The sequence below is a fragment of the Drosophila mojavensis genome, unplaced genomic scaffold (genome assembly GCF_018153725.1).
Source record: "Drosophila mojavensis isolate 15081-1352.22 unplaced genomic scaffold, ASM1815372v1 contig_80, whole genome shotgun sequence".
Taxonomy (NCBI): domain Eukaryota; kingdom Metazoa; phylum Arthropoda; class Insecta; order Diptera; family Drosophilidae; genus Drosophila; species Drosophila mojavensis.
In genome coordinates this window covers 8,772,554-8,799,867 of record NW_025318906.1, presented here as the reverse complement: position 1 = coordinate 8,799,867, position 27,314 = coordinate 8,772,554, and the positions used below count along the sequence as shown (strand labels likewise).

Genomic DNA, 27,314 nt, shown 5'->3' with positions numbered 1-27,314 from the left:
GTGTTTAAGCCCATTGATTTATCGCCCGTGTCTTTGGTTGCTCCATTGTTTAATTCATTATTATACTTAAGTATACCATATGGTGTTTTTTTTTTTTTTTTTTTGATTTTGTTTGTTTCGTTTTTACAATTACAATATGAACAAAGAGTGTATTACGGCTAAAACCACAGCAAGAACAAATTAGTATGTTAATGTACACCTTCAACTTAGTTGCTAAATGATCCATAAATTTCGTTTGTGATGCGCTCCCCATTGTGCTTGGCACGTGGCTCGCCCTCGCTATGTCATTCCATTTATATCAATTCATAGTTCTCGTAGTCCAAGAGATCTTCACGTCGATTGCGTCTAGTGGCGCGGACCCCTGTTTTTATTCCGGCTTTGGGTTTCCGGGTGCGCAGCGTCAACTGGCGATAGCCCGTGCCCGGCTTGTAGTCAATATTGCCAGCTGCGTTGTGTGCTTTAAATATGCTGACCGTAGTCCCGAATCGTTTCTGTGCCTGGTGATAGGAGGCAATGTCGCCATTGCTATGCTTCGGCCACATGCACTCACAGCCCGAGGGCACAGTTCGCGTCTCCGACTCCCAGCAGCCGCTGCCCTCATTGAGGCGTATCAGGTGTATGGTGCGATTCAGTTGAATGCACGATAAGCCAATTGCCGAACAGATCTGCAAGGAATTAAATATATTAATAAATATTAAGTCTATAAAGTTTATAGAAAATGATACAAATATTCATCGTATGGGTAAGCACTATAATTTTTTTTTTTTATTTATTTATTTTTTTTATCTCTCTTTTTCTCAACTTTTTTTTTGTATCTGCAGTGTAAATATCAAGTATACGCACCTCACGCTCGTGCAGGCGGGCAGGCAGCGGAGCATAGTTGTTGGCACAGGTCACCTCGACATAGTGATTGGGCCGATATTCGCCATTGTCCAGCTTCACAGTCACACGCTTCGTGGGGCACAGCGATTGATAGGTGACCTGTTAAGAGTTCAGACACAACTATGAATGTCAGTTAACCTTTTCGGGTGCCTGGTTGCTCGCTCTACTTACACCCTCGCTGAGGGGCTGCTGCTGTGCGGCCAGTGGAGGCTGCAGCACGCTGCGCACGCGCCGCTTGCGCACATTCTGTATGCCATAGGGTAGCTGGTCGTTCAGCTCATCTGCATCCATTGCGCCCACAGCGTAGTCCTCCTCGCCCTCAATGTCCACGTCGTCGTCGGACGTCTCGCTGGGCATTTCATAGCGCTCCGGTTGACCGATTGCTGCTGCTGCTCCTCCTGCTGCTGCTACTCCTGCCGCTTCTGCTGCATACCTACAAATTGCATATGCATAGAAAAATTTAAGCTTTGGCAATGAATTAGCGGCGATGCTCGCTCACTTGCAGCTGCCGGAAACGGCTGTGGCCGTCCGTAAAATGCGCTCAAAAAAAGTAAAAGAGAAAACAAACAGAAAAAAATAATAAATTCGCTTTTGACGTTTGCTATTTGCATGGCGTTAGATAGTTTTTAGGTTCCTTTTTTTTACTTTTTTTTCTACTTTTACTTTTTTTTTGCAGCTGGGCAACAAAAGCGCATCATTTTGCATTCAACTGCAGCAAATGCCAATGAATTTTTTAGCTTTCATTTTGCGGCGTTTGCCATCCGCGTTTATATCTAGCGAGTGGGACGCAAGGGGGCGCAAGGAATGCGGGGCGTGGCATACACAAAGCTCCCATAGTAACGCGACTGTCGTTGGCTGCCAGCGGATTTCCTCTTTTTCGTTGTCAATGCTTTGCGCTGAGCGGCAAAACCCAACAGCGACACCACCAAGCACCACCCAGCACCATCCAGCCGCCCACTCAGACAACTGCAACTGCAACCACTCACCGCGCTGGCTCCGAGGAGTGGAGTGGGCGCATTTTGAAGCGCACTTCAGGGCAAACACAACGGCTTTGATAGTTTTGTCGCAAACTTTGCGAAAATGTTTAGAAACGAATGGCTGTGTTTTCGAATTGTTGCCTTGGCCGTTGACTTAAATGAAAACTAGCCGGATTGCTAACAATACCCCCCAAAAAAATAAAAGATAAAATGAACTTTGCTTTTGTTTCAACGTAATGGCTAAAGAAAATCTCAGAAAAATTTAGTTTCTAGTTCAACTTAAATTTAGTTTAGTTTCAGTTAAAGCACAATTTTAAGAAATTTTTTTTTGATTATGCGTATATACGTATTATCATTTTGTATTTTTGCTTTGATCTTAACCGCTGCTAAATATTTTGTTATATTTTATTTATATTTATTTTCTTTAAATAAATTTATTTAATAAAAATAGTTAATCATAATAAACTTTGCCTATATATTCTTAATTTTTGTTTGTTTAAGTATTATTATTATTTTAGATATTAATATATATATATATAATTATATTTATTAAATTTTTAAACATGTATATTTATATATTTTATATTTATTTAACAAATTAAATTCAAATATTAATTTTGTGAACTTTCTTTTATTTTATGTTTAAAATACGAAGCCGTAAACTCTATATATTCAAAAAATGTGTAAATATATGAACTCTATATATTTAAAAAAATGTGTAAATAAATACATTTTGAAAAAATCCATCTGCTTATTTTAAAAATATATAGTTTTATAATCAGCAGCCTTTATAAGAAATTATAAACAACTAAACCCTTTTCAACTACTAAATTTTGTTTGGAGAAATTCTTGTGCCGACTTTAATTCAATAAATTTTATAAATTCTCTGCCTGAGCAGCGTATTCATTTGTCTACTTATGCCCATACAAGTTGTGACATTTGTTTTTTTTTTTCCTTTTTCGATTTCCCAGTCTTTTGTCTTCGTCAATCTTTTGTTGCTTGATTTCAGCTTGACGCCGAATTACGTAATCTTTGGCATGGCGCAACGCAATCGCCTGATCCTGCTAAGCCTGATCTACCCAGCGCACAAACACAAACACACACACACACACACACACACACACACACACACACACACACACACGCATACACGCAAAATAACAAAGAATGATAAAGAAAGAGCAATGCAGGCGAATCAGCTTAAGTGCATGAAGGTCTGGCTTTCAGTTGATATGCAGAGCAAAGCTGCAGCCAAATCCAGCAGCTCAGCTGTGGGCGGACGGGACTTACGGCTATCATATTTGGGGCACATTGAGGAATGTGGCACAGCCAGTAGCCGTTGCATGTGCAACGTGACATCAATAGAGAGAAAAAGTAATGTCTGCTGCTAATTTGCACTTGTTGTCCATGGCAAGGACCATAACATGGGCATGCATACATACTACAATATATGTATATATACCCTGTACAGGTGCTGCGAGTCACCTACCTGTTCATATAGCTGCCACGACTGTATCGCTTCTGTGGCAAATGCGTTTCGTCTCTTTCAAATTCAGCTGCGGCTTGCCACACATTGTTATCGTTGTTGATGTTGTCGTTGTCGTCGTTGTTGTTGTTGTTGTTGTTGTTGTTGCTGTTGCTGCTGTGCTGGGCAGCAAACATGCCTGCTCCTTGCACAGCCGCATTTAAGTCAGACAATTGCGAGAGAAAGTCACTGCGAGCTGCCTCAGGATCATCAACAAATTGTTGCTGCTGTTGTTGTTGCTGTTGTTGCTGTTGTTGCTCTTGTTGCAGTTGCTCTTGGGAATTTGCATATAGTTTTTGCTGCCATTTGGCTGTTGCTTCGTTGTCATTGTCTGCGATGCCATCAATGCTGCCATAATCGTTCTCGTTGCTGCTGTAATAACTGTTGTATCTATTGTCTGGAGCGTTCTGCAGCCTGGACTCCTCAAAGGCCAATGCGAGCGTTGAGCGCCGCGTTGAGCTGCCAAATCGTGCAGCAACAATGGCCAACAGCAGCAGCTGTAAATGTAACAAAAAAAAAAAAAAAAAAAGAGAATACATAACTATAACAATTCATTTTTTTTCGATTTTGCTTAAAAGTAGATGAACCGCATTTCATATGTACACTGAGCAACATTAGTGGCTTAAATCTGGCCACTAATGCGATGGGAAGGTCTCTCAGGCACTTGCTGCTGATTGATAAGCGAGTGAAACAAGAGCCCAGACACAAACTTCCTGTCGCAGAGTTCAATTCCCTTTTTGGATGTTGACAATCAATGCGTTGGCATAATGTCACAACCTTTACCCCATCCACCCATCCAACACAGCAGCAACTGAACAGACCTAAAACCCAAAAACCAAAACCGAACCCAAACAAGTTGTCTAAAACTTTGGAGCCTTGTCCAATGCCGGGTTTCGCACGGACTCGGAGTCAGCGCGTGAGCGAGATGGCTGCATTCCACGCGCCTATTCTCGACTGTTTCGGACATGAAAAACTTTCGACGAGAGCAGCACTTGGACATGCTGCCACACAGTGGAGACCCTCCACTCACTGCCCCGCTCTGGCTGACTTTGATTATGTGGTCTGATGCTCTATTTCTCTGTTTCTCTCGCTTCGCTTTGGCTCTATCTCAGCCTTCAGGCCAAATAGAGCCGTCGCGACGCGTCATCGCATTTTGTGTTGTGTGCTGTGTGCTGTGTGTTTTGGAGTCCTGATAATGGCCCATGGCTGCTGGCCCTGGCCAGGCTCTTGGCCTGCCGTGCGAGCCATGCGATAATATGCTGCACGCGCTGCTCTCTCGCCATACATGCGGAGCGGAGCATATGTATATTATGTACTTTATAGGTATGTAGTCCTATATATCAGCACATTCATAATAAGCGCACGATACGTGACCAAATAGTTGGCGCCTCGAAAAAAGAAAATGCTCAAAAAAGGAAGAAAACTATGCAGTTCCTGGCGGAGCATGGGTAATAGGCGAGAGATTGAATAATAAATACCCTGTACAAGAGTAATGTGAATGCAGCATGTCTTTGAATAAATATACAAGCAATAATATGATTTATATTTAATGTGATATGCATAAAAAATATTAATTTTAATATTAATTCTAATTTAGAAAATATGTTTTATGTAAATTAGAGAACTATGTAAAATATTTTTTATAATTTCCAAATATTTATATATAAATAAACAAAGATTAAAAAATTTTTATTATTAAAAAAAATATTTAAAAAATAATTATACATTTCATATATACATAAAATCAATTGAAATTTTGTATGTACTTTTTTTTTTTTTTTTTTTTTTGTTTGGTTTGAAAGATATATAAAAAACATACAAAACAATTTTCATATATACATATAGAACAAAAAAGGAAATATTTTTTTCTATTCAAATAATATGTAATTTTTTTATATAAACAAACATTTTTTCTATTTTAATTATTTATTTATTTTTTTAATTTTACACATAAATGTGAAAAGTATATGCAAATTTTTTTGTTTTAGATATAAAAATAAAAAAATTTTTTGTTAATAAAATAATTAAGTTACATCTTTAAAATACTATGATATTAATATTATTTAAATTTACAAATTAAAAAAAAAAAGCATTCCCAAACTCTACGGCAAATTGTGAAGGTATGAACCGCTGTAAATGGCATAAATCTTTCACTTTGGACTACAAGTTCTTTTATCTCCATCTAGTTTTACATGCATACAACACACACACATACAGAAATGGCACCCATCTATATGTGTATGTGTGTGGATGCTGTATAGAAATATAAGTTTCTTGTTGCTGTGGCTTTATAAGATTTCTTTTATGTCTGCTGTTGTGTGGCATTTCCTGCCTATCGTCGCTTCGCACTGCCGCAAAACTTCTTTCATTTGCGCTTTTTGCCTTGGCACCCAAGTTGCCATATTCTCGTCGCTTGTCCTCGGCCCCCCCCGGCTCCCAGCCACCGGCCCCTTCGCCGATCCACCACAAACCAATTGGAGCCAAGTTTTTGGGGCAAGTTTGTCAAACTATTTGTATGGAATTCACAATTTCTGTTGATGAAGTTTCGCCCAAGCCGCTTGCTGCTGGCTTACGATGGCCGCGTGATCTGCGTGTACAAGTGTTTATGGAATTGAATACTTAGTGCCGGGGCTGACGCAGCCATGGCGGCTGTGCAGCGGTAGGTGACAGTTGCGTGTTGTTGTTAGTCGAATCGACTGCCTGTTGGTCTTACAGGTGGCTTTGTCTTAGTTTAAGGCATCTTCTGCCGATTTAAAGTTGTCAGCATAAGCTGCTTTTTCTCAGTCCACTTGGGTCAAGCCGGAAAAGGGTCGCATAATCCCAGCTGCAAATCCCTGTCACATGCTCGTCTCAAGTATTTTTAAAGCCTTGCTCTCATTGGATTTCAAGTTTTGTTTTGATTTCTCGCAATTTAATTTAAATATTTGTAATATGTAACTGTTGTATTATTCATTGTTAAGCAAACTGCATAAGGCATTTATCATGCATATTAATCCTTGCCGAGGTTGTTTGAGCATTTTTTATGCCTTTTTTAATGAACATTAATTAAATAAATAATTGCTTAAATAAATATGGATATGCGCACGTGTCGAGCACAATTGAAATTATAATTTCATAATTTATTAGTTCACATTTAAAGCCGTTTCTCTGCGTGCTGCATTATGCATAACTCTTTGTATATATATATATATATATATATATATATATATATATATATATTTTTTTTTTATATTTGCTTTGGTTTACTTTAATACCTCTGTGATATACAAAAAAAAAAGAGAGAAAATCTAGAGCTTATATTTGCTGTGCTGTGTACTGTTTTTTAAGTTGCATAAGTCAACAAAAATAGGAGTTCTGTTATTGGCAGTGCCCGACTAGTTTATACCCAAAATGCATTGCCAAGACAATTTTCAGTAATTTAGTTTTTTTTTTTAGCAAGCCTTAACTAATACATACTCTCCATCCAAATTATAATTTTCCTTGTTATTATTTTTCATATAACTATTTTATAGCATTGCCAATATTATTATTAAATAATACAGAAGTAAAATCAAAAGAATATTGTTTAACCATTATTAATATGTATACTAATAATAATTAATTGTATCCTAATTAATAATAAGACAAAAATAACACACTTCACCACAGATCAACCGAGCCACACCAGATAAAACAAACGACTGACTGAGCTGCGCTGCAGACTTGCCTTTATAAGTATAATAGGTAAACGACTCACTCAAAACATAACTCTGAAGCCTTTCTCCGAGTGTAGCTTGATCGACTGAGAGGGCTGACTGCTGATTGGCGGTTGGTCTGATGTCGCTGCAGCAAGTGCTCTCGTTACCTTCTACATACACACATATACACGCACACATACGCATAATCCGAAATTGAATTCTAGTGCCTTTGATCGTCTGAGAGAGCTGAGTGCTGATTGGTGTTTGCTCTGTAGCTACTCTTGCTTACCGCTCTCAAGCATACGTACATTACCACGCACACATACGCATTATCCGAAATTGAATTCAAGAGTCTTTAATCGACTGAGAGAGCTGAGTGCTGATTGGTGCTTGCTCTGTAGCTACTCTCCCTTAAAGCTCTCATGCTTCTACACACACAAGCATACGTACATTACCACGCACCCATACGCCTTGAAGCCTTTCTCGGAGTCTAGATCCACTGAGAGTGCTAAGCGCTGATTGTTGCTTGGTCTGCTGTTGCTCTCGCTTTAAGCTCTCTCCTTACTTCTATACACACATGCACACTCACACGCTCATATACGCCTCACTCAAATCTTCAGCGTCAGCTGCAGCTGCAGCAAGCTTCAGTGCTCTCGTTTACTTGTATTTTTTTTTTCATGTATTTTTCACATTTTAATTTCAATTTCCTGCATTTTGTTTAGGGCAATTACAAATCCTAAGCAATAAACTGTTTGTATTAAAACTTATTGGATATCACATAAATTCTTGCATATGCATTTATGCCACAAAATAAACTTATTTTGCATTCATATTTCAGCAATATCTGGGCAATCGTACGTCCATATTTGTGCTTACGTTTTGACTGTCCAGAAAATGTTTACATACTTGATTTGTTTATTTTTATATAAATTTTTTCCAATATTAAACTGATAACAAAGTTTTGCCAATGTATTTTGGTCTTAGTTTTCTATTTTATAATTTTTTTTTTTTTTTTTTTTTTTTTTTTTTTTTTTTTAGTTTTATTTTACTGCTGCTGTCATTCAATTACATTTTCAATCAAACAACAATCCAACGCTCCATGTTCAACTGTTTCACACACACTCACACGTGCCACAAACATATGTAAAGTGCCGATATATATGTATGTGTGCACATATATACATATATTGCATAAATTTGTGACCTTTGAGTTTTCAATTCAATTTTGTGCACGGCAGCAATTGTTCGAACAAAACTTTGTCCTTACACCCAAAAAGCGCAAAAACAAGCAACAGAAAATACAAACACACACATGCACACAGCCGCACACTCATACACACTTGCTGCGGCACGTTGGGGCACACTCTGCCTCAATTTGCATGCATTGAGCGAGTGCCCACCGAAGGGGGCGTGGCGCCGTTTACACTCAAAACATAAAACAACAGCCGAAGTAAAAAACATTTTTTAGAACATGAAAATTTTACATTGCTTTTTTCGATTTGTTTTAATTGTTGCGCTCGCCTCATGTTGTAGCCGTTGTTGTTGCTGTTGTTGTTGTTGTTGTTGCTTTTGTTGCTGTTGTTTGTTCAGCAATACTTTGCTGTTGTTGTTGCTGCTGTTGCTGTTGCTTGTGTTTTGGCAATCCATGCGGCTGCTCTGCCGATTATTGGCAATTGTCAAATATTAGTTTTTGTTATGGTTTCATCAGCGCGCAGCATTGATGGCGATTTTAATTAATTTCAAAGTTTGCCAATTTCAAAACTTGACTACAAGTTGCCCTTTCATTTATTTAATTTCGCTACAAGCACACATTTTTCGAGAGTGTTTATAGGTCATTTTGGCAATTTGGATAAGCACATTTATGTTGGATTGCTGTAGAAAAATGAGAGAATCAGCTTGAGCTCAGACAGACTTTGTTTGAGCTATTTGTATTCTGTCTCTCCATGTGTTTGTGATATGCATGAGCCATTCAATGCTTATAGAAGTTAAGACTTGATATAAAAACTTTAAAGAAATCTAAGAATTACAAATTATTATAGCTTCAAATTAATTTTTTTTCTTTTACTTCTTCTCAATCATCATTATTATATTTAAGAGACCTCTTTTATCTCTAGAACTCTGTAGCTCTATTTGCCAAAATAGTTTGTATATATTTTACTTAACTTACAAAATTTCCTATTTATGTATATACTTTACGCATGGCCACATTGAGCTTGGCCATGTTATGGCACGTCTTTGATTTTTGCTTCACCCAAATTAAGCAAAGAATTTGTGTCAAAATGTTGGCCAAAAGCAAGAGCCTAATGATGCCCCAGCTAACGTATTCCCCAGACCTTACCCCTTTCCCATTACTTGTGTCCGAAACAGAAGAGGGACATGAAAGGTCGCCGCTTGAGCCGGTTGAAGAGATGAAGCCGACTTCCATTGGGGAACAAGAAGGAGAGCACAACAAATTGATTGTTGAAGTGCCTTGCGAGTGGGAAGAAATGTTGACACAAGCTTATATATGTGTTATAAATAAAATACTTATTAAACCATCCGATATATATTTAATAATATATAATGTTTCCTCTCTTCACTGGCAAATGCTTAAATCATGCTCTGTGCATTTTTGGCAATATAATATATAATAACACCACATATATATAAGATATTATTCCCTCTCATCGCGCACATCTCCCTATTCCTTCAATCTGTCATTCTGTCTATAGCTCTCCCTTTCTCTCAATCTATCTATATAGATGTATATATATTTCTGTCTCTCTCTCTCCCTCATTCCCTCACTCTATATATATTTCTCTCTTTCTCATATTCTGTCTGACCCTATCTATATCTCTCTCTATATTCCTCTCACTCTATCTATATCCGTTTCACTCTCTCTCTCTGTCTCTCTCGCTCTCTCTATATCTCCCTTTCTATTTCTTCCTCTCTCTCTCTCTCTTACACTCTTTCTCTCTCTGTTTATAATACCAAACTCACTCAAGTTAAATCAACTTTTTTTTTTTTTTTCCAAAATTTGCATTTATAAGAAAAATTGGGGCACAAAACCCTGATTCGACTTTATTACTAGCTACTTAGCTCTAGACTATATTAAATTCCTCCTATATCCCGAATGGCTTCATGGAGTTCATTAAGCATAGCTCATATGAGAGGCGCCTTGCTGAAGCTCTGTTCATTTTTGCTCTGGTCTTTGAGGTTTTCTACTTAATGTTGCGCATACGTCACGTGCGCCCCATAGATGGCACTCGGTGCGTTTATTTGCCAAGTCCACTTGCTGTGCTGCTTTGGCAGAGCTTAATCACCTGGCCGCAGTCGCACGTGCATTACCTTTGGGGCACACACACATACACACACACATACACACACACATACACATACATGCTCGAACTGTTTGTGCAATGTTTTTTCATGCTAAGACCTTGAGCTTGTTGTTGGCTCAGCTTAAATGCAACAATTAGTGGCTCACATTGGCTTTTGTTGTTAGTCCTGTTGCTGCTATTTTTTTATGATCCGGACTTTCCCACAATCACCATCTCCCTCACACCCTCACTCACTCACCATCTCTCTCACACTGTCTATATTAACTTTTGTCATTTGCTCTCGTTCCGCGGGATTTTGCATTGATTAAACCACTTCATTGAAAAGCTATTTATCAATTGTATTTTGCAATCTGCTAATGCACGCACACACACACACACACACACACACACATGCACAGGCACTTAATGCAATTGTCAATAAAAATAGCTTTGGCTTATACGTTTATCGCTCGCATTGCTCTGGCTGGCTCGCTCGCTTGCATTAGCGAGTGCAGAAATTATAAAAGCAAACTGTTGAGGTTTTAATGAAAATGCGCTCTATAAAGAGTATATTAGTTGGTTGCCTTAATACCCTATCTCTTGTGATAACAGAGACTGCGAGGCTTAATCAATTAGTTTTAATAAGTGAACAGAATAGATTCAAATCATGTTTCGCTCTTTAAGTCAAGTCAAGTTTCAAGTTTGTTTTAATCAGCTAAAAAGTTTTTTAACTCACACATACACACACACACACGCACCCATACAATCATACACACAGCAAAAGTTTGTGCCACCAGCTTCACGCGTGTTTGCCTTGATTTCCATATTGATTTATTTAATGCACATAATGGCATTTGGCGAGTGTTCGATTGTGTGTCTGTGTGTGCGTGTGTGCGTGCGTGCGTGTGTGGCATGCAACAAGTGCCAATGTGTTAAATGCAACTCAATATACATAAATTTATCGAGCATTTGGCTCGAGGCATGCCACACAGCACTGCATTGCACCTAGTGGCTGAATAACTTCACCAAACTTCACTTGGCTGTTGCCATTCAAGTCAGCTTATTGGCATGCATTTGCATGTGTGAGACTCTCTCTCTCCCTCTCTCGCTGACTGTGTGTAAGTTCAGCATATTGAAATTGTTGCCATAGCAGACGTAATCCTTGCCAACGTTCCGAGCTCACAAACATGAAAAGGCCAAGGCGCCAGCAACGCGAAGCTGATAACAAAAAAATGTAATAAACGCCAGGCAAAATATTTGTCAAATCAATTTCAATTTCAATGTAGTCTAGTGTTTGTGTCAAGGACATACACATTCGCATGCACACACACACGCACACACATAGTATAAAAATTGAATAAGTTAAGAGGCGTTAGCTATGTGCGCGCCAGTTAAGGTTAGAATCTTTTGCTGATTTTCCATTTTATATGCATTATTTTGCCTTTGGCAGCGACACACACACACATAGAGATACTCTCCCACATGTATGTGTGTGTGTGTGTGTGTAACCCACGCATAACACTTTTGTTGAGCGACGCTTGGGCGAAAGTTTTTAAGGTTACGTCGACAAATGACACTTGAAGCCATTCTTGGGCCATACACTCTCCCACTGGGACTATCCATGATCTGTTCAAAGTTCCTGGCATAGTAGACGTCAGGGTATTGGCCTCAACTAGTTTGGCTAAAGCAGAGCTGCAGCAGCACTTCAGTTTTTACTGCAAGTTTTATGTAAATTTCAAGGATTTACTAAAGTACTTTGATGGCTTTAACTAAATTTTTAATATGAAATTTTTTATTTTTTATTGAGCAATAAATATGTTTGTAATATTATCTATAATATAAATAATTATGCAGAAAAGTTTCATCAAAACTAAATTTTCATTTAAATAAAATTGGTAGTAACATTAAAATAAAATAAAATAAAATAAATAAAGTTCAAAAATTGTTTTTCAATAAAATAAAATAGGCTATTTGATAACATTTCTATTAATTTTTATTTATCTATTTGTCATGTATTAACAAATAAAGTAATTGTACAAAAAATAAATATAAATAAATAAATTTAATTAAAAAATTTTATATTAAATTAATTAATTTAATAATTTTATATTATTAATTTAATAATTTAATATTAAATTAAATACCTAAATTATAATTTTAAATTTGTTTATTGAAATAAAATACTGCAAATTAATGGTATATTCAATTATATTATACACCAAATATACTCTAAATATATTCGAAGCATACTCTAAATATACTACTCTATATACAACACGTTCACAATGCGATCTTTGCTTTTAGTGTATTCGGTATTCGTTGTCTCGCGATATTTGCATTTATCCACTTTATTTACGCAGAGCAGTTATTTTTTATATTATTTGTGAAATGCGTGTATTTCTTTCTTATTTGCAATTTTGGTCCTTTGTGCCTAACGGGAATACAACATGACAGTGTGACAGTACAGTTACGACTGCCTGTGTGTTGTTTGTGTGTGTGTGAGTGTGAGTGTGAGTGTGAGTGTGAGTGTACTGGGTTGGGTGAAAAATTATTGAAGACACTGTTGATGGACGACGCATTGGGGCTGCCTTGCCATTGTATGCGACATGTTTTGATTGAGGTATACCACAGCAACAACAACAACAACAAAGGGCACAACAACAACCACTGTGGGAAATAAGTCTAGAATCTTTTGGTTATTTATTAAATTTACTGCCGCTTTCAGGTCGCCTGGTCGCTAGGGGAAACGTTGCCAGCGCCTCTACCACGTGTATAAATTCTGTTAAAGGCCGCTAAGTAAAAGGGCTAACACATTTTGCTCACATACCAAATTAAAGTTGACCAACTGTGAACGGCCTTCGGGCAACCACTCAACTGCTGACGAGTGGGCGTGCCGCCCATGATGGAAGCAAGGTCAGAGAGCAGGAGCAGGAGCAGGAGCTGGAGCTGGGGCAGGGGCTGGGGCAGGAGCTGGGGCAGAGTGTTTGGAGCAGCGGGCTAAGGCAGTATTATAAATTCGCATTAAAATATGTCAAAATATGACAAAAGTCTCTCAACGTTGCCTTTTGCTCTTATTTCCTTGGTAGCTCGAGTAGTGCTTTGATTGTTTGCTTTCGGGTCTTGGGATTTTATATGCCCTCTCTTTCTCTCTCTCTCTCTCTCATAATTTCTTGTGTATACAATACAATTGAGTTGCCGCCGTTGTTGTTGTTGTTGTTATTATTGTATTTATTATTGCTTTTGGCACTGTGATTGCTTTTGAGCATCCCAACCAACCCAGCTACCCCGCACCACCCCACAGCTACCCAACCACCGACTGGGCTCGATGACAAATTGCTGACTTGACACTGGCTGAATGCAAAAGTGTAATCTCACATTGATTAAGTTAAGTTTCCGACAGTTTGTCAAGCGTCAATTGGGGGCGTATTTATAAAAGTGTGAGTGAGAGAGAGGGAGAGAGAGAGAGACACACACATAAATCAAATATGGCAAATGTCGATAGGATGGGATATTCAAGTTGCTCTAGGGTATTATGCAACAGAATCTAACGCAATTTCTGACCATACAATTCATGGCCTTAGAAGGAATTCCGGGTCGGAATTTCTTAATTAATTTGGACTACATCATTATGGAATTTATTTTGTTTTTCTGATTTATGAAACAATTATTTGGGTCTAGCAAACTTACTTATTGAAAGGTACGAATAATTTATTAAAAATGTTTGTGCGGTGAATTAAATACGTTTTGTCTGTAGTAATAAAATATTTTATGTCTAGTGTGTCATCTGATTTCAATATTAATATTATCAGAACTTAAAGAACTTGATGTTCTTTAACTTTAATGAGTTAACAAACTTACAAATAATCTAACGTCTCTCAATTGCATGTAAATAATTTATAAAATACAAAGCAAGTATTTCTCTCGCACCTGATAATATTTAACATAAATTCCTTCTCTCATTTACTATTTATATATTCAATGTAAGGCCAGCTTTCTCTTTATTAGTTGATACATTTGACAAAATCTCAGCCAGAGCCATGTCCTTACTTTTTTTTCTCTCAGTGTACGCTCGTGTGAGATGTGTTCATAAAACTGTCGCCTTGCCTTGGGCGCATTATGCAACTCTTGTTTGGTATTTACAACTATTTCTCACTTATTTCTTTTGTGTGTATGTGTGAGTGTGTGCATTTCAATCAGCAGAGCATAGGAAATGGCCCACAATTTGGATGGGAGTTTCCGGAACTTTGTAGGACAGCAGCTGTCGCACTGTGACAAACATTTTTGCAATTACACTTTTGCAGTTTGCTCAAAAAACAATTTTTAGTTTGGCCCAAACGAGAGATTTACAATTGTTGACATTATTTTCGGGCCATAATCTATTTTTTCTCTTCTCTTCCCTACACTATTCCACTTCTTTTTCTTCCATTTCTCTATTCTATTGCAAATTGTTTAGTTACGTCTTCGTTTTTGATTGTCGGAAAGTTTTATTGCAGGCGTTGACAGTAATAAATATTGTGTGCATCTCACTTCCGGTTAGCTCCATTTATGGCTACGCCACAACTCCGAGCTCCTAATGGCCCAGCCTGTATGTCTATGTCTACACACACACATGCAACTCAAATGGCAATTGAAATTCTTTGTCTGTTCTTATCGTTGTTCGAGCAGTTGTTGTCCTCGTCGAGTCTTTTTGTCTTAGCGATGGATGCGTGATAATGTGAACACTTTTTGAGTAAAACATAAATTAAGCACGTTATTGTCGAAGTTTTACAAATAATTGAGATTTTTTAGATTATGCTGCAATGCATTCTGCCCTGGCTGAGTAGAATAAATATTTGAATTCAGTTGAATCTTAGGCAATTTGTATGCGATCTGATATAGAAATATTCAGGTCCAAAAAATATAAAATGTGAAAATATAGTATTATAAGACAGTAAAAATATAACACAATACTCATCGAATAATACAAAAAATATTGCCTTCATATTTTTTATGTTTTACACAGAATTGTAGTGACTTTTTTTTTTTTTTTTTTAAATTATATATAATATTTTTGATCTAAGTAATTTAAAACACAAATTTTATAAAAATAAAATATTTTAAAATTAATAAAACAATATAATATTATATTCGTATAATAATATAAAAATGTAAATATAAAATAAAACTAACTAACTAATAAAAATAATCTAATATATATTTTTTATATTTATTTATTTTTATATTATATAATAAAGAATGATTTTTTTATGTTAATTTCTTATTATATATATTTTTATATTAATTTTGTATTATATTTCCCTAGGGTTGATTTAATATTCAAACACACGAAAAAATTATAAAAATGACTTTGATTCATTTATGAAACTGTTATAAATTTTTGATGTTTAATATAAAGATTTGAGCTCATTCAGAAAAACGTTACATGTAAGCTTATGTTAAAGAATATCAAAGTTTTCATTATAGTATCCAATTATAGGTTATTCCACTTAACGTTTCCGGGTACTATATAAAGGCAGCCCTTGTCATAATATACATATATGAATATGAAATCGACCAGCTATGAGCAATAGCAAAACAAATTGAGATCTAAGAAAAACAACTTGAGTTATTAGCTAATTAATATATGTATTTTCCTGCTACATGAAAGACATTATCAATGATGTGTGATGTTAAACACAGGCATTGAGCCTCAATTAGGTTCGAGTCGGTTCTATTTAGTACAGAAAGAGCGAGGCGAATGCTGGTAACGTATCTATTTCCTGGACCTGCTTCCCTCCATGCAGGTTGCTAAGGCATCTAAATTTGACATATCAAAAAACATTCTATCTGGATGGGGAATCCGAATGATGTACTTATGTTTAAACTCTTTAGCTGAACAGAAATTTTCCGATTAGATCCCAGCCTGTAATTCATGTAAGATACTCTGTACTTTCGCTAAAAGTTTTTCAATAATTTAATTATAGTTCTAGCAGAGTTTATGAAATACTTCAGCAACAAAATTATGCAGCTATCGCAATTTAATTATCGCAATTAGTATCACTCTAGCCTAGCCAAACACATATTTCCATTAACCAAATTTTCATTTAGTCGAGAGTTCTGGCATGTCTCGTGACACGTGTCCATCTTTGTTGCATGTTTGTGGGGCATGTGAAGCGAGCTTTTCTAGTTTTGTTGCAGCATAAAATGTTGCGCACTGTTTGTGGTTGGCAAAGAAGCTCTAATTTCATGCAACTCGACGTCAACAACAAGCAGATGCCAATTGGTGCACAAATGCATCGAGTTCTGCTAATTTCCTGCATTTGTCTGCCTTTTGCCGGCTGAATGTTTGCTGAATGTTGGAACACTTTAATGAAATTCCTCTCCGAGCAGATATTAAATTTCATTTCTTTTATGTGATGCATAGCTGGCTAAGCACTTTTGAGAGTGATATCATATTATATAGTCTAATGCCTGATATCTGTGGCACTTGTGAATTGATTGCAGCTTAGCAATGATTTTTTTTTTCTTCTCAAACTGCGCCAATTTGAGCAGCACTCGAGTTATTTTATGAACCAGCTGAAGTTGTTTCTGTTTGCTTTGGCTATGGTCAACAGACAATCAAATAGTGAAAAGTCCATTGTGTGCAGCTGCGGCTCCTTTCTTTGGCATTGACTTGAGAAATAACAAAATACACAGCAAGCAGGGAGAAGTAAAAAAAAAAAGAAAAATGAAAACCCTTTTCACAATTCAAATTTGGTTTACTTTGGCATTATGCATGACTTCCAAGTGGTCCAAGTAGCCATAATATAGCATTGTGCTTAGTGTTATTTACATGCAATGCCAAAACAGATTGCACAGATACCAATGTCTGCAAGTGTGAGTGTGTGAGTAAGTGTGTGAGTGAGTGTGCGTGTGTGGATAACGGTAACTCGGCCGTTCGAGTGGCAATTTGTGCGTGCAACGAAGCGAACATTTGCCAGCAAAACACTCGAGGGACTCAGCGCGCAGCTTATAAAGTGGTTATAGAGATATATACATATACATATATATATATATATATATATATATATATATATATATATATATTTTTTTTTTTTTTTTTTTTGTAAGAAGTTATACAAAAAGGAAATAGATATATATATACGTACAACTTAGAGGTATGCAATTTTGAGAGGGCTGTATGGAAAGTTTTTGCGGGCTATAAACATTCTAGCTCGCCCTCTCATAGTCTCTCAGAAAAGGCATGAACCTCTTCTCTCTTATGAGATCACTTCAGATAAGTTTGTATTCACTCCACATGATTCTCTTTTATATTGAGTTGAGATTTTCTCTAAAAAAAACTTATATGCCATTAAAATATTAAATATAAAATTAAAAAAAAAATATTTCATTGCCAAACAATTAATTAAAAAATATTATTAATTATTTAATAAGTGAATAATTGAATTTTATAAAAAAAATATTTTTTAAAGGTCCTTTTTTATTTATTTAGTTTTTTTTTTTACTTCTGAACTTTTGCCTTAATAAAGGAAATATTCAACTTGACTATTTTAGTTCTTCATTGTTTATATATAAACATAAATTTCGTTTAGTAAAATATATAGCAAATATAGTGAAATAATTTTCTAGATATCCTAACTGTATAAACTCGGCTTAAATTATCAGTTCACACAAGCCAGATATCTGGAAAAGTATTTGATATAATTGAAACATATCAATGAGTGAAGAGAATAAATATATTATATACACTTTTTAATTAGAGCTGTTTAATAACTTATAGCTTAAATTTGATTTATGAGAACTTAATAATAACTTAACTAAATAAAGTTCATTTTTTCATAAATAAATAAAATTAAAACTCCATATAAAACTGAAAGAACACACTAACTTGTCTAGCACACCTCGCATATCTTGCCATTGCATTGCACAAATTGCTGAAGCATACCTGGCCTCGCCTTTACACAGGCAATACATTTAAATTCGCATAAAAAATATCGGCATAGAACAGTTCGATAACTGCAGCCAGTTGAGATTTTTGCCAGCATTCGCAAAGAAAATATTTTGCCCGGGCGTGGCTCGCCCGCCTTTTGCTGTGGGCGGGGGGATTATTATTTTGGTCGCGCAAACTTTTTGCGAAACAGTTGCGCAATGCTTGTGGCCAATATACAAACATATATATATATATATATATATATAAGTATCTATGTATATATACAGACATTTCTAAATATGTCAATAGCAGCTCGTCGAATAATGGAAATGTGGTTAAATAAAAACAAAAATAAACATAAAATACATGGAATATCCGATTTGGAGAACATTTTTAGAAATAGATAGCCGTAACGTGGCTGAGCAGCTGCTCAATAAAATAATCATGGCTTTCTCTCTCTGCCTGTCTGTGTGTAGATGTGTGTGTGTGTGTGAGCCGGAAAACAAATGCGCATTTAACATTCATGCGGCCGCAACGATGAGTGGCCAAAAATCAAGAGGGCAAACCAATGCAGCAATGCAAATCCCGGGCAAAGGATTAAACGCAAATGCTGCTAGACCAAAAGACCAAGGACCAAAAGGACAAACGGACAAACGGGCCAACGGACAGACGGACGGACTGACAGACCACAGTGAATCGTTCGATGTTGTCCGTGCGATTTCTTTTGGCCAGCACGTTATGCAAAGACTAGCCACAAAGTCATTTCACTGGGTCGGATGTTTGCGGCCAAGCCACAGAGAGACAGAGACAGCAAATGCAAACAGCGAGAGCGAGACAGGGAGTAATATGGAGCGAGGTAAGGGAGCTTGTCTGGTCGCTTAGCACGAAGTGGTCGTAAATTTCAGCTGCAGCCTTTGGACAGTTTAATTTCGATTTCCCTTTTAGCCAATGGCTGCGAAAATGGCGCGTGCTCAGTGCCCAAATGAAAAATGGCCAAAAACGGATTCGGCGGAAGCGAAAGCGACAACAACTGCCGGACCTGCCGATACAAGCAGCCGATACACGGCCATAGCCATCTCCATAAGTAAATGCGCTCAGCCCGGGACATTAAGAGCAATGCAGCTGTCTTGCAAGATAAATACATTAAATGTCAACAGTCGAACACCTACAAATATACATACATATATACATATATATATATATACATATCATGCATATGAATATATGTATCTGGGGCGCTCCATAAATGCGTAATTTCATTAGCACACGCACACGTGCTGAGCGCGTCCTTTGGGCATCCTTTAGACAGCCAACAATGCCTGTCAGCACTTGGAAGCTGCATGACATTTAAATTAGTTTTGTGATTTTGCAATTTATTTTGATTTACATACGCGCAGCTGGATAGATTTTCATACACGCACATACACACATACACTCTATAAGCATATATGTACATTTTATTCACTTCTGCAATTGTTGACTGTGACAAAAAATATATATTTAAAGCTCTTTCAAAATTTGCCCCCAAGCAACAGTTGTTGCCAGACCAATAGCTATCCTGTAAAGCACTTGACTGACTGGGAGTTTTTGCAGCTGTAGCTCGTTTGATCTCATTTTATTTGTTGCCATTAAGTAGCTTATAAGCCATACAGTAAGCTATCTTCAAATAATCACACTTTGATTAGATTTTGCACAGACTTTGGTTGGATTAAAAAAAAGTTTGTTTTTATAAATTTTATATTTTTCTTTTATAATTATAAAAGTTTTCTTTAAATTTATACAAGAGAATAATTTATAAAAAAGAATAAATTTAATATTTTAATTAATAAATATCTAATATATTAAAAAAAAAAGATTTTTTTTTATTAAAAATGTATATTTCTAAATTAAATAAATATTAATTTTTCTAAATAAAAAAAATGTATTCTTTCTTTTGTACACAAAAAAATTATAAAATAAAAAAAATAAATAAAATAAAAAGGTAAAAATAAATATATAAAAAATTAAATATAAAAATATATACATTAAAAATTTGGTATAAAAATAAATTATTGAAAAAAAAAAAAAAAAATTAAATAAAGTTATTACACAAGAAACTTTGTTTAATTATATATATATATATATTTTTTTTTTTTTCAATAATATATTCTGCAAGTCAATTAGAGCTAAATATATTGACATAAAATTCAGCAGACAGTAAAAACATAGAAAACAAACACAAATTTAATTTCAAAGTTAAATGAACTCACTTTGCATAACTGTTATTTTTGAAAATTATATAGAAAAACGCTTTTCAAGCTATATTTATAAAAAAAAAAATATATATATATATATAAACGTTGCTATTCAACTGACACGGAGTGTAGCCTAACATGTTAAATGCACTGTCATCGTGTGATAATTAATTACAGCTTTAAGCCTTAATCAGCACAAAATGTCCGGCTGCAGCCAAACTATAAAGTTGTTAACTATTTATCACTAAATATATGTATGTATGTAAAAGAGCGCCAAATGTATGAATATATGTATGTATGAAAAGTAAATATTGCGCATACGCAATGTGGCCGCTGGCAAATTTCAATGGCTGCTAAATAATAAACGCAAAAAAAAAAATGGCCAAATGGCCAAATGTTCACATAGAATAATATAAATACATATACACATACATATATCTATATATGTATATATACATATACATTTATATAATATCAATCAGAAGAAAAATATGAGGCATAGCACGTGCGGCTAAGTAAACGGAAATTCGACTCAAATGAAAATGAATGAATTTATCTGCAAATGAAGAGCCCAAAAAGCGCAATGTGTGTGAGTGTGTTGTGTGTGTGTCTGTGTGTGTGTTTGTTGTATTCAAGGAGATTATATAGCTTAGCTCACAAAAGCGTCGGCATACGAAATTGCGGTGCGTGATTTTGATTTATAAATAATATAATAGAAATGCTCTGCACATTTTTATGCGCTGCTCGTTTTGCAAGGGTTACAAACGGAATTCGTAAAAATATTTTGTGAGCTGCCATTGCTGCAAATTGCTGATATGCGCTCCAAAGAGTAGCCAAAGTCCATGGGCTCAGCAGTGCAGTGGAGTGCTCTCTGCATTGCCAGTGTATTGGGCTGTTCGGCCTTAGTTCGGCTTCGCTCAGCTGTTTTATATTTAGCATTTCGACTGTCAAACTGTCCCACAGTTTGTTGAGGCACTCGCAACAGCTCCATGCTTCTCTCTCACTGCCCTATAAAACCTTTGACTGTCTGGCGCGCTTTTCACAAACAATAAGTCGGATTTTTGGTCCTAACTCATTTTAGTGGCAGCTAAAAATTTTTGTTTGCCAATAAAAATGTATAAAAAAAGGGTCAAGTGTAGGCAGCACATATAAATATACACAAGTAACATGCGTTTATATGGACTGTGCACACACACTCAAATTGATTGGAATGTGCGTGTGTGTGTGAGTGTGATTGTGCCACTTAGTCAGTTGACAACTGTACTTGCTGCGAGTGCATTTAATATTTATTTGTATCTGTATATGTGAGCGAGTAACTTAGCTGAACCGATAAGAATTTGATACTTTGAGAAAAAAAAAAAAAATAAAATAAAATAAAATAAAACTGATTTTAATTTAAATAATAAAATGTTCATCTTTTATATATATTTTATTTTAAATATTATTTATATATTTTTATTTAATTTAATTTAATTTAAGTTTTTAAAATATTACTTATATGTTATATTATTTTTTGATATATATTTTATTTATATTTTTATATATTTTTCTTCCTAATCATAAAATTTTGCAATAATTTAATTTCAAATATGCATAAGTTGTGGCAATTTAATAAATATTAAAATTTAACTATTTACAAAAATAATTATATATTTTTAAATACATCCTACTTTATTCAATAAAATTACTAAAGTGTTTCCCATTGTTAAGCACACATTAACTGAACTTAATTAAAATAAAAAGCTTTTAAATAAACATGCACAAGTCGACTCTACATATATCATATTTTTTTTTCTTATTATTTTATATGTCTATTTTCAATATTTACACAATAAATTTGTGTTATAGTTAATTGTTTAAATCTGCATCGATTGCAATAAATTTTTACAGTGCGTATAAAATGATTTTCCCGTTTTTTTTTCGCTCTCCCCCAATTCAGTGCAGCTCAGTTCAGTTTAAGTAAATAACGGCATATTAATTTACAATAATTTAATTAACTAACAGAAGAGCGCACAAATTTTGTGGGAAATTAATATTAAAATATTTAAAGCCCCATGACATTAATTACATTTTCGAAATGCAAATGGGGGCTAAAGTTAAATGAAAACAAACGAAATCTAATTTCGCTAATTGTTAAATATTTGAATATATTCGAAATTCGGTTACCAAAAATGTATGCCAATTTTTATTTATTTATTTTTTTATAATCTAAATGAAAATACAGCGTATACTAATAGAGAGATATATATATACTAATACAAATGAATGCGGCTTATGCTGAAACCAACTCACACACATTTTCCATTTGATGCAATTCAATATTGCGGTTTCCATTTTCATTATTTGTAAATTTGAGGGCGGACTGAACATATATGTATATATATTTGTATATACATGCATATTAATTTGTAATTGAGTAATGTGTGATTGATGTACGCTAATTAGGTTGATACAATTTATAGCCTTTGCACACAATATACATACAAATACATAGACAAATGAGCCAGAAAATTGGCTAATAAAATTTCGGTTTTTCCTACCACATTAAAGACCTTTGTTAGGCTAACCTCACCTATTATTGCACGGCCGTGCTGTATTTAAACATTTGATTGTGTTTTAACTTTCAACTTTATGTAGCCATAAGATAAGATTAGCCTCAAGTCGGCAGCAACATGGCAACACGAATAATTAGTCAAAAATAAATGCGGAAAACAAAAAATCACAGAGCGAGTGGCCCAGAATTAGGCGCCATTCTTGAGGTCGAGCCGGGCTGGGCGGGGCTTGGGCGTTCGCCATTTAAATGGCAATTTGAACATTTTCAAATTATTTGGCAAAAGTTTTTCGATTAACCTGCTCAGCCGAGGCAGAGGCAAACGAGGACAACAACTATTATGGCAAACAGACGACAGCCATGAAGATGGCTGCCAAGAGGCCAGCACAATGCCATCGCCACACACGCACACACACACACACACACTTGAACACTTCTACTACAGCTGAGCTCACTTGGGCAGCTCGGAAATTTGTAGCTCAAATTTCGTTGGTCGCACTTGTGGTTCGCATTTTACGAGTGAACTTTTAATGATTTACGAGTATATTGCCCAAACACCCACACTCCCGCCCTCTCTCCCGCTCTCTCTCTCTTTCTACCATTCCGTTAAGGAGTTGCTGGAGCCAAGCTGAAGCAAAAAGGGGACAGTTTTCAGCTGAAAGATAGTAAGCAGTGAAAAGAAATCGTGAGAATTAAGTGTTGCGCCTTTTAAGCAACTTTAACAGCTCTTCATTAAGCACTCAGCCTCTGGGCTGTGAAAGTTTAACGAATTTCCGCATTACTTCAAATAGGTGCGATCTTAAGAAAAGCTCTTCTGTGATTAAGCAAAGTAATAAGAGTGGAGTAAATGAACTTTTAAGCGCATGCAAAAATGATTTGAACTGCAGCTTATTGCAAAATATATATAAAGCAGCTTTAAAGCTGATGGCAATCGATATAACTTTATATAAGCTTTAAAGCATATTTCAAGGAAATTTTTGCCAAATTTCACAGAGTTTAACAAATAAACTTAAAGGCAATAGATAGGCATATAGGCTTTTTTTTAAAATGAAATATGTTTGGGAGAGCTGTAAAGCACATTAAAATTGAATTCAAGTTTACTTTCATAAACCTAGTCCAAAGAGCACTGCAGTGTGTGGTATAAGAATTATAAGATCTAAACGAAATATGGGATAATGTATGTAGAAATATGATATTGCTACATACATATATACGAACTATTTTATAAAATTAAATAAAATAGCATGAGCAACAAGAGAGTTTTATAGATATTTTATGAAGTTTGTCTAAGAAGCTTAAAAGACATGAAAAATGAATTATTTGCTATTTAAAAAAGCCGCCAAATTTAAATACATAAAACAAAATACGAAATGAAAGCGTTTATTATTACTAAAAGCTTTAAGTACTTAATAAATTGTAAGTTTGTTCAACAAACAAAAAGCTAAAACTTTCTAGTTACCTTAAATAAACATAATTACTCTTAGTATCTCCATTTAATTATATTGCTTAGATCAAGTACTTTAAATTAAAGTTAATGAACTTAAAACTGCAAATAATTTGTCGAGATTCACCTGCCGCTTTCTATAAAAGATTATAAAATATTCGAATGCATTCAGTAAAATAAATAAAATGAAAATGTATTGACTTAATAAACGGTATAACAAAAGCGCATTACGTGAGCTTAATTCTACATTGATTAAAGTATATAAAGGATCAGCTAAAAGCTTTTATGCTGCAAGCATCGCTTATTCAGTTTCAGCTCCAACTCGCTAGGCCCTACAGCAACAAATTTGCAGTTGCCAGTGAGCAGAGCCATCAACACAGGCGCACACACACCACACACACACACACACACGCTGACACACTGACACACAAACAACATGGAGGTGGAGGGCGTGAAGGCTATTATTGGAAATTGTTTGGAGCAGGAGACTCTCTATGACTTTTATTGTCAGCATTCAAGCTCAAAAATGGGATTTGCAGCAATAAAACATGAGTTAAGTCGCCGTCGATGTTTGCCCGAAATGTGGGCGTGGCTGACTACAGCCGGCCAGATTGTCGGCCAGTTGAAGGGCGGGGGCGCGGCCGTGAGGTGAATGAGAGCCAATTCGACTGTTTGTCATTGAGTTTCTTCTTTTTCTTTTTCTTTTTACTTTCGGCTTGCGACGGTGTTGATTGAAATTTACGATTTGGGCTGGCTGATTGTTGTTGCTGCTGCTTGTTGTTGTCGTTGTATAGATGTTGTTGCTTATGCTGCTGATCGCCTTGTCGACTGTCGTCGCTCCATAAGCGGAAACAGCGCCCGCCATTGCTGGGCGCCATTTCGCTTTGTCGCGCGCATCAGTTTTATGGCAAACGGAAGCTGTCGCGTTATTTATGGCCTATGAGTGAGTGTGTGTGTGTGTGTTTGTGTGTATGTGTTGTTGTGCGTCAGCTCAATTATATATCAATGTGTTGAATTCAGCTTTTGGCTTTGCGCTTATTTAATAGCTTATTACGGTGCAAACGCCTGGGAAAACCCAATTAAATGTGACATCTGCCTTTGACCCGAGCTCGGCGTGATTTTGATAAATGTTATGGCCATCTATATATGTATGTGTATATACATAAGCATCCATGTGTATGGCATAATCAATTGTTGTTGCTGCTGCTGCTGCTGGGCGATCAGCGACTCTTAATTTATGACACTCAGCCAGCCAGACTTTTGTTTCAGCTATCGGATTGCTTTGCCCTGACTAGCCCCGGCATATCCTGGCAATTCCTGGCTGACTGTCTGACTGGCTGACTGTCAGCCTGGCTGACTGTATTCAATGCCAAATGATAATTGACTTTTGCAAACGCTTTCGGTCTCAGCCACAATTAGTCGAGCATAATGATGAGTCATTATGGCCGCAATTCATCAAGCGAAAGTGCTCTCTCCCTCTCTCTCTCTCCCTCTCTCTATATCTCTCTCTCTCTCACTCTGTGTGTTTGTTCAGCTTTAATGGGCATAAATCATCGCAGCAAACATCACGGCCCGCTGTGCGTATGCGCAATATGATAAATATTTTAAGGCCCCCACTTAGCGTGTGCTATAATCAGCTAAGGCGACAGTTTTGCATGCTCTGGACTGGTCTGACAAATGCAAATTTAAATGCGACATGCAAATGACAACTGTGTGCGAGATAGCAATTGAGTGATAGAGAAAGTGAGAGAGAGAGAGGGAGAGAGAGAGAGAGAGAGAGGGAGAGTGTGTGTGTGGAAGAGCAGGCGGAAGTTGGCAATACTCGCTTTATTTATTTGAAAGCATTTCTCACATTACCTGCAGCAAAGATGTGCCCACAAAAAAATAACAAAATCATAATTATACCCTGTAAAATAGCAGCACATAAGGTGGTTTGATTGAATGCTTATTTATAACCTGAGATTATTATTAGATAGGAAAATCTGAATTATTTAATATATTGAGAGAAATAATATAGAAAAATCGCTATATAATATATAAGTAGAAAAAATATATATTATAGTTAGACACGCTTAGAAAGTTGTCTTAAAATATAAAATATAGAATTCTATTAAATATTTGTTTTCACTTCGGGCAGCTTTACTAAAATCCTATTTATTCTCAAGTCAACAAATTCGATTTGCTCTAAAGCCAAGGCAGTTGCTTCAAACCCAATCTAACTCAAACTAAAACCAAAACCAACTTTATTTCATACAGAGAATTTGTCAATCTTCCCGAAACTAACTTTATAATACCTATTATATTAGTTTAAAGCGAGCAGAGTTGACTCCCAGCTGAGTATCTTGGGCGTTGTGCCGCGCTCTATTGTAGCTCTTTCAAACTTGTTTAATCTCATTTTGCTTCATATTTTTTTCTCTTGTTCTTCTTCCCCTCTTTTGCATTGGGGGCTCGTCGACTCATTTTATCTACGTGGAAGTTGGTAAAATGCAAAAAAAGAAAAAGCAAATGGAAATTGGTGGGAATGAGGCTAAAAGAAAATATAGAAGACACGCTAATAAGTCTGCAACGTGACACTCGGTCGGAGAACTTGAGCGGACAGCCGCGGGCCGCAAATGAGATGACTCTATCGGGCGCGGGCATCAAGCTAGAGAAATGGCTGACATTTTGCAAGGACGAGCGGTCCTCCCCTATCCAGTCATCCGGCCGCTTTAGATTTGTTGTTTTTGGTACTGGTCGCAGTTGTTGTTGTTGTTATTGTTGTGATGGCAAAATGTAAATAGCAGACGTGACGCCGTGAACTCAGAGCTAAATGTGAC

The 27,314-nt window shown here is 36.0% G+C and overlaps 1 protein-coding gene across 1 annotated transcript; it reads right to left on the bottom strand.

The window, feature by feature from the left end:
• Positions 1 to 35: 35 nt before the first annotated feature.
• LOC6579141 (putative uncharacterized protein DDB_G0278881) lies at positions 36 to 25,363 on the bottom strand. Its single transcript, XM_044010559.1, has 5 exons — positions 25,208 to 25,363; positions 3,349 to 3,881; positions 1,054 to 1,315; positions 844 to 981; positions 36 to 665 (listed from the first exon to the last, which is right to left on the bottom strand). Exons 1-5 carry the CDS (start codon positions 25,361 to 25,363, stop codon positions 294 to 296), a joined length of 1,461 nt encoding a protein of 486 aa, XP_043866494.1. The 3' UTR covers positions 36 to 293.
• Positions 25,364 to 27,314: the final 1,951 nt, after the last annotated feature.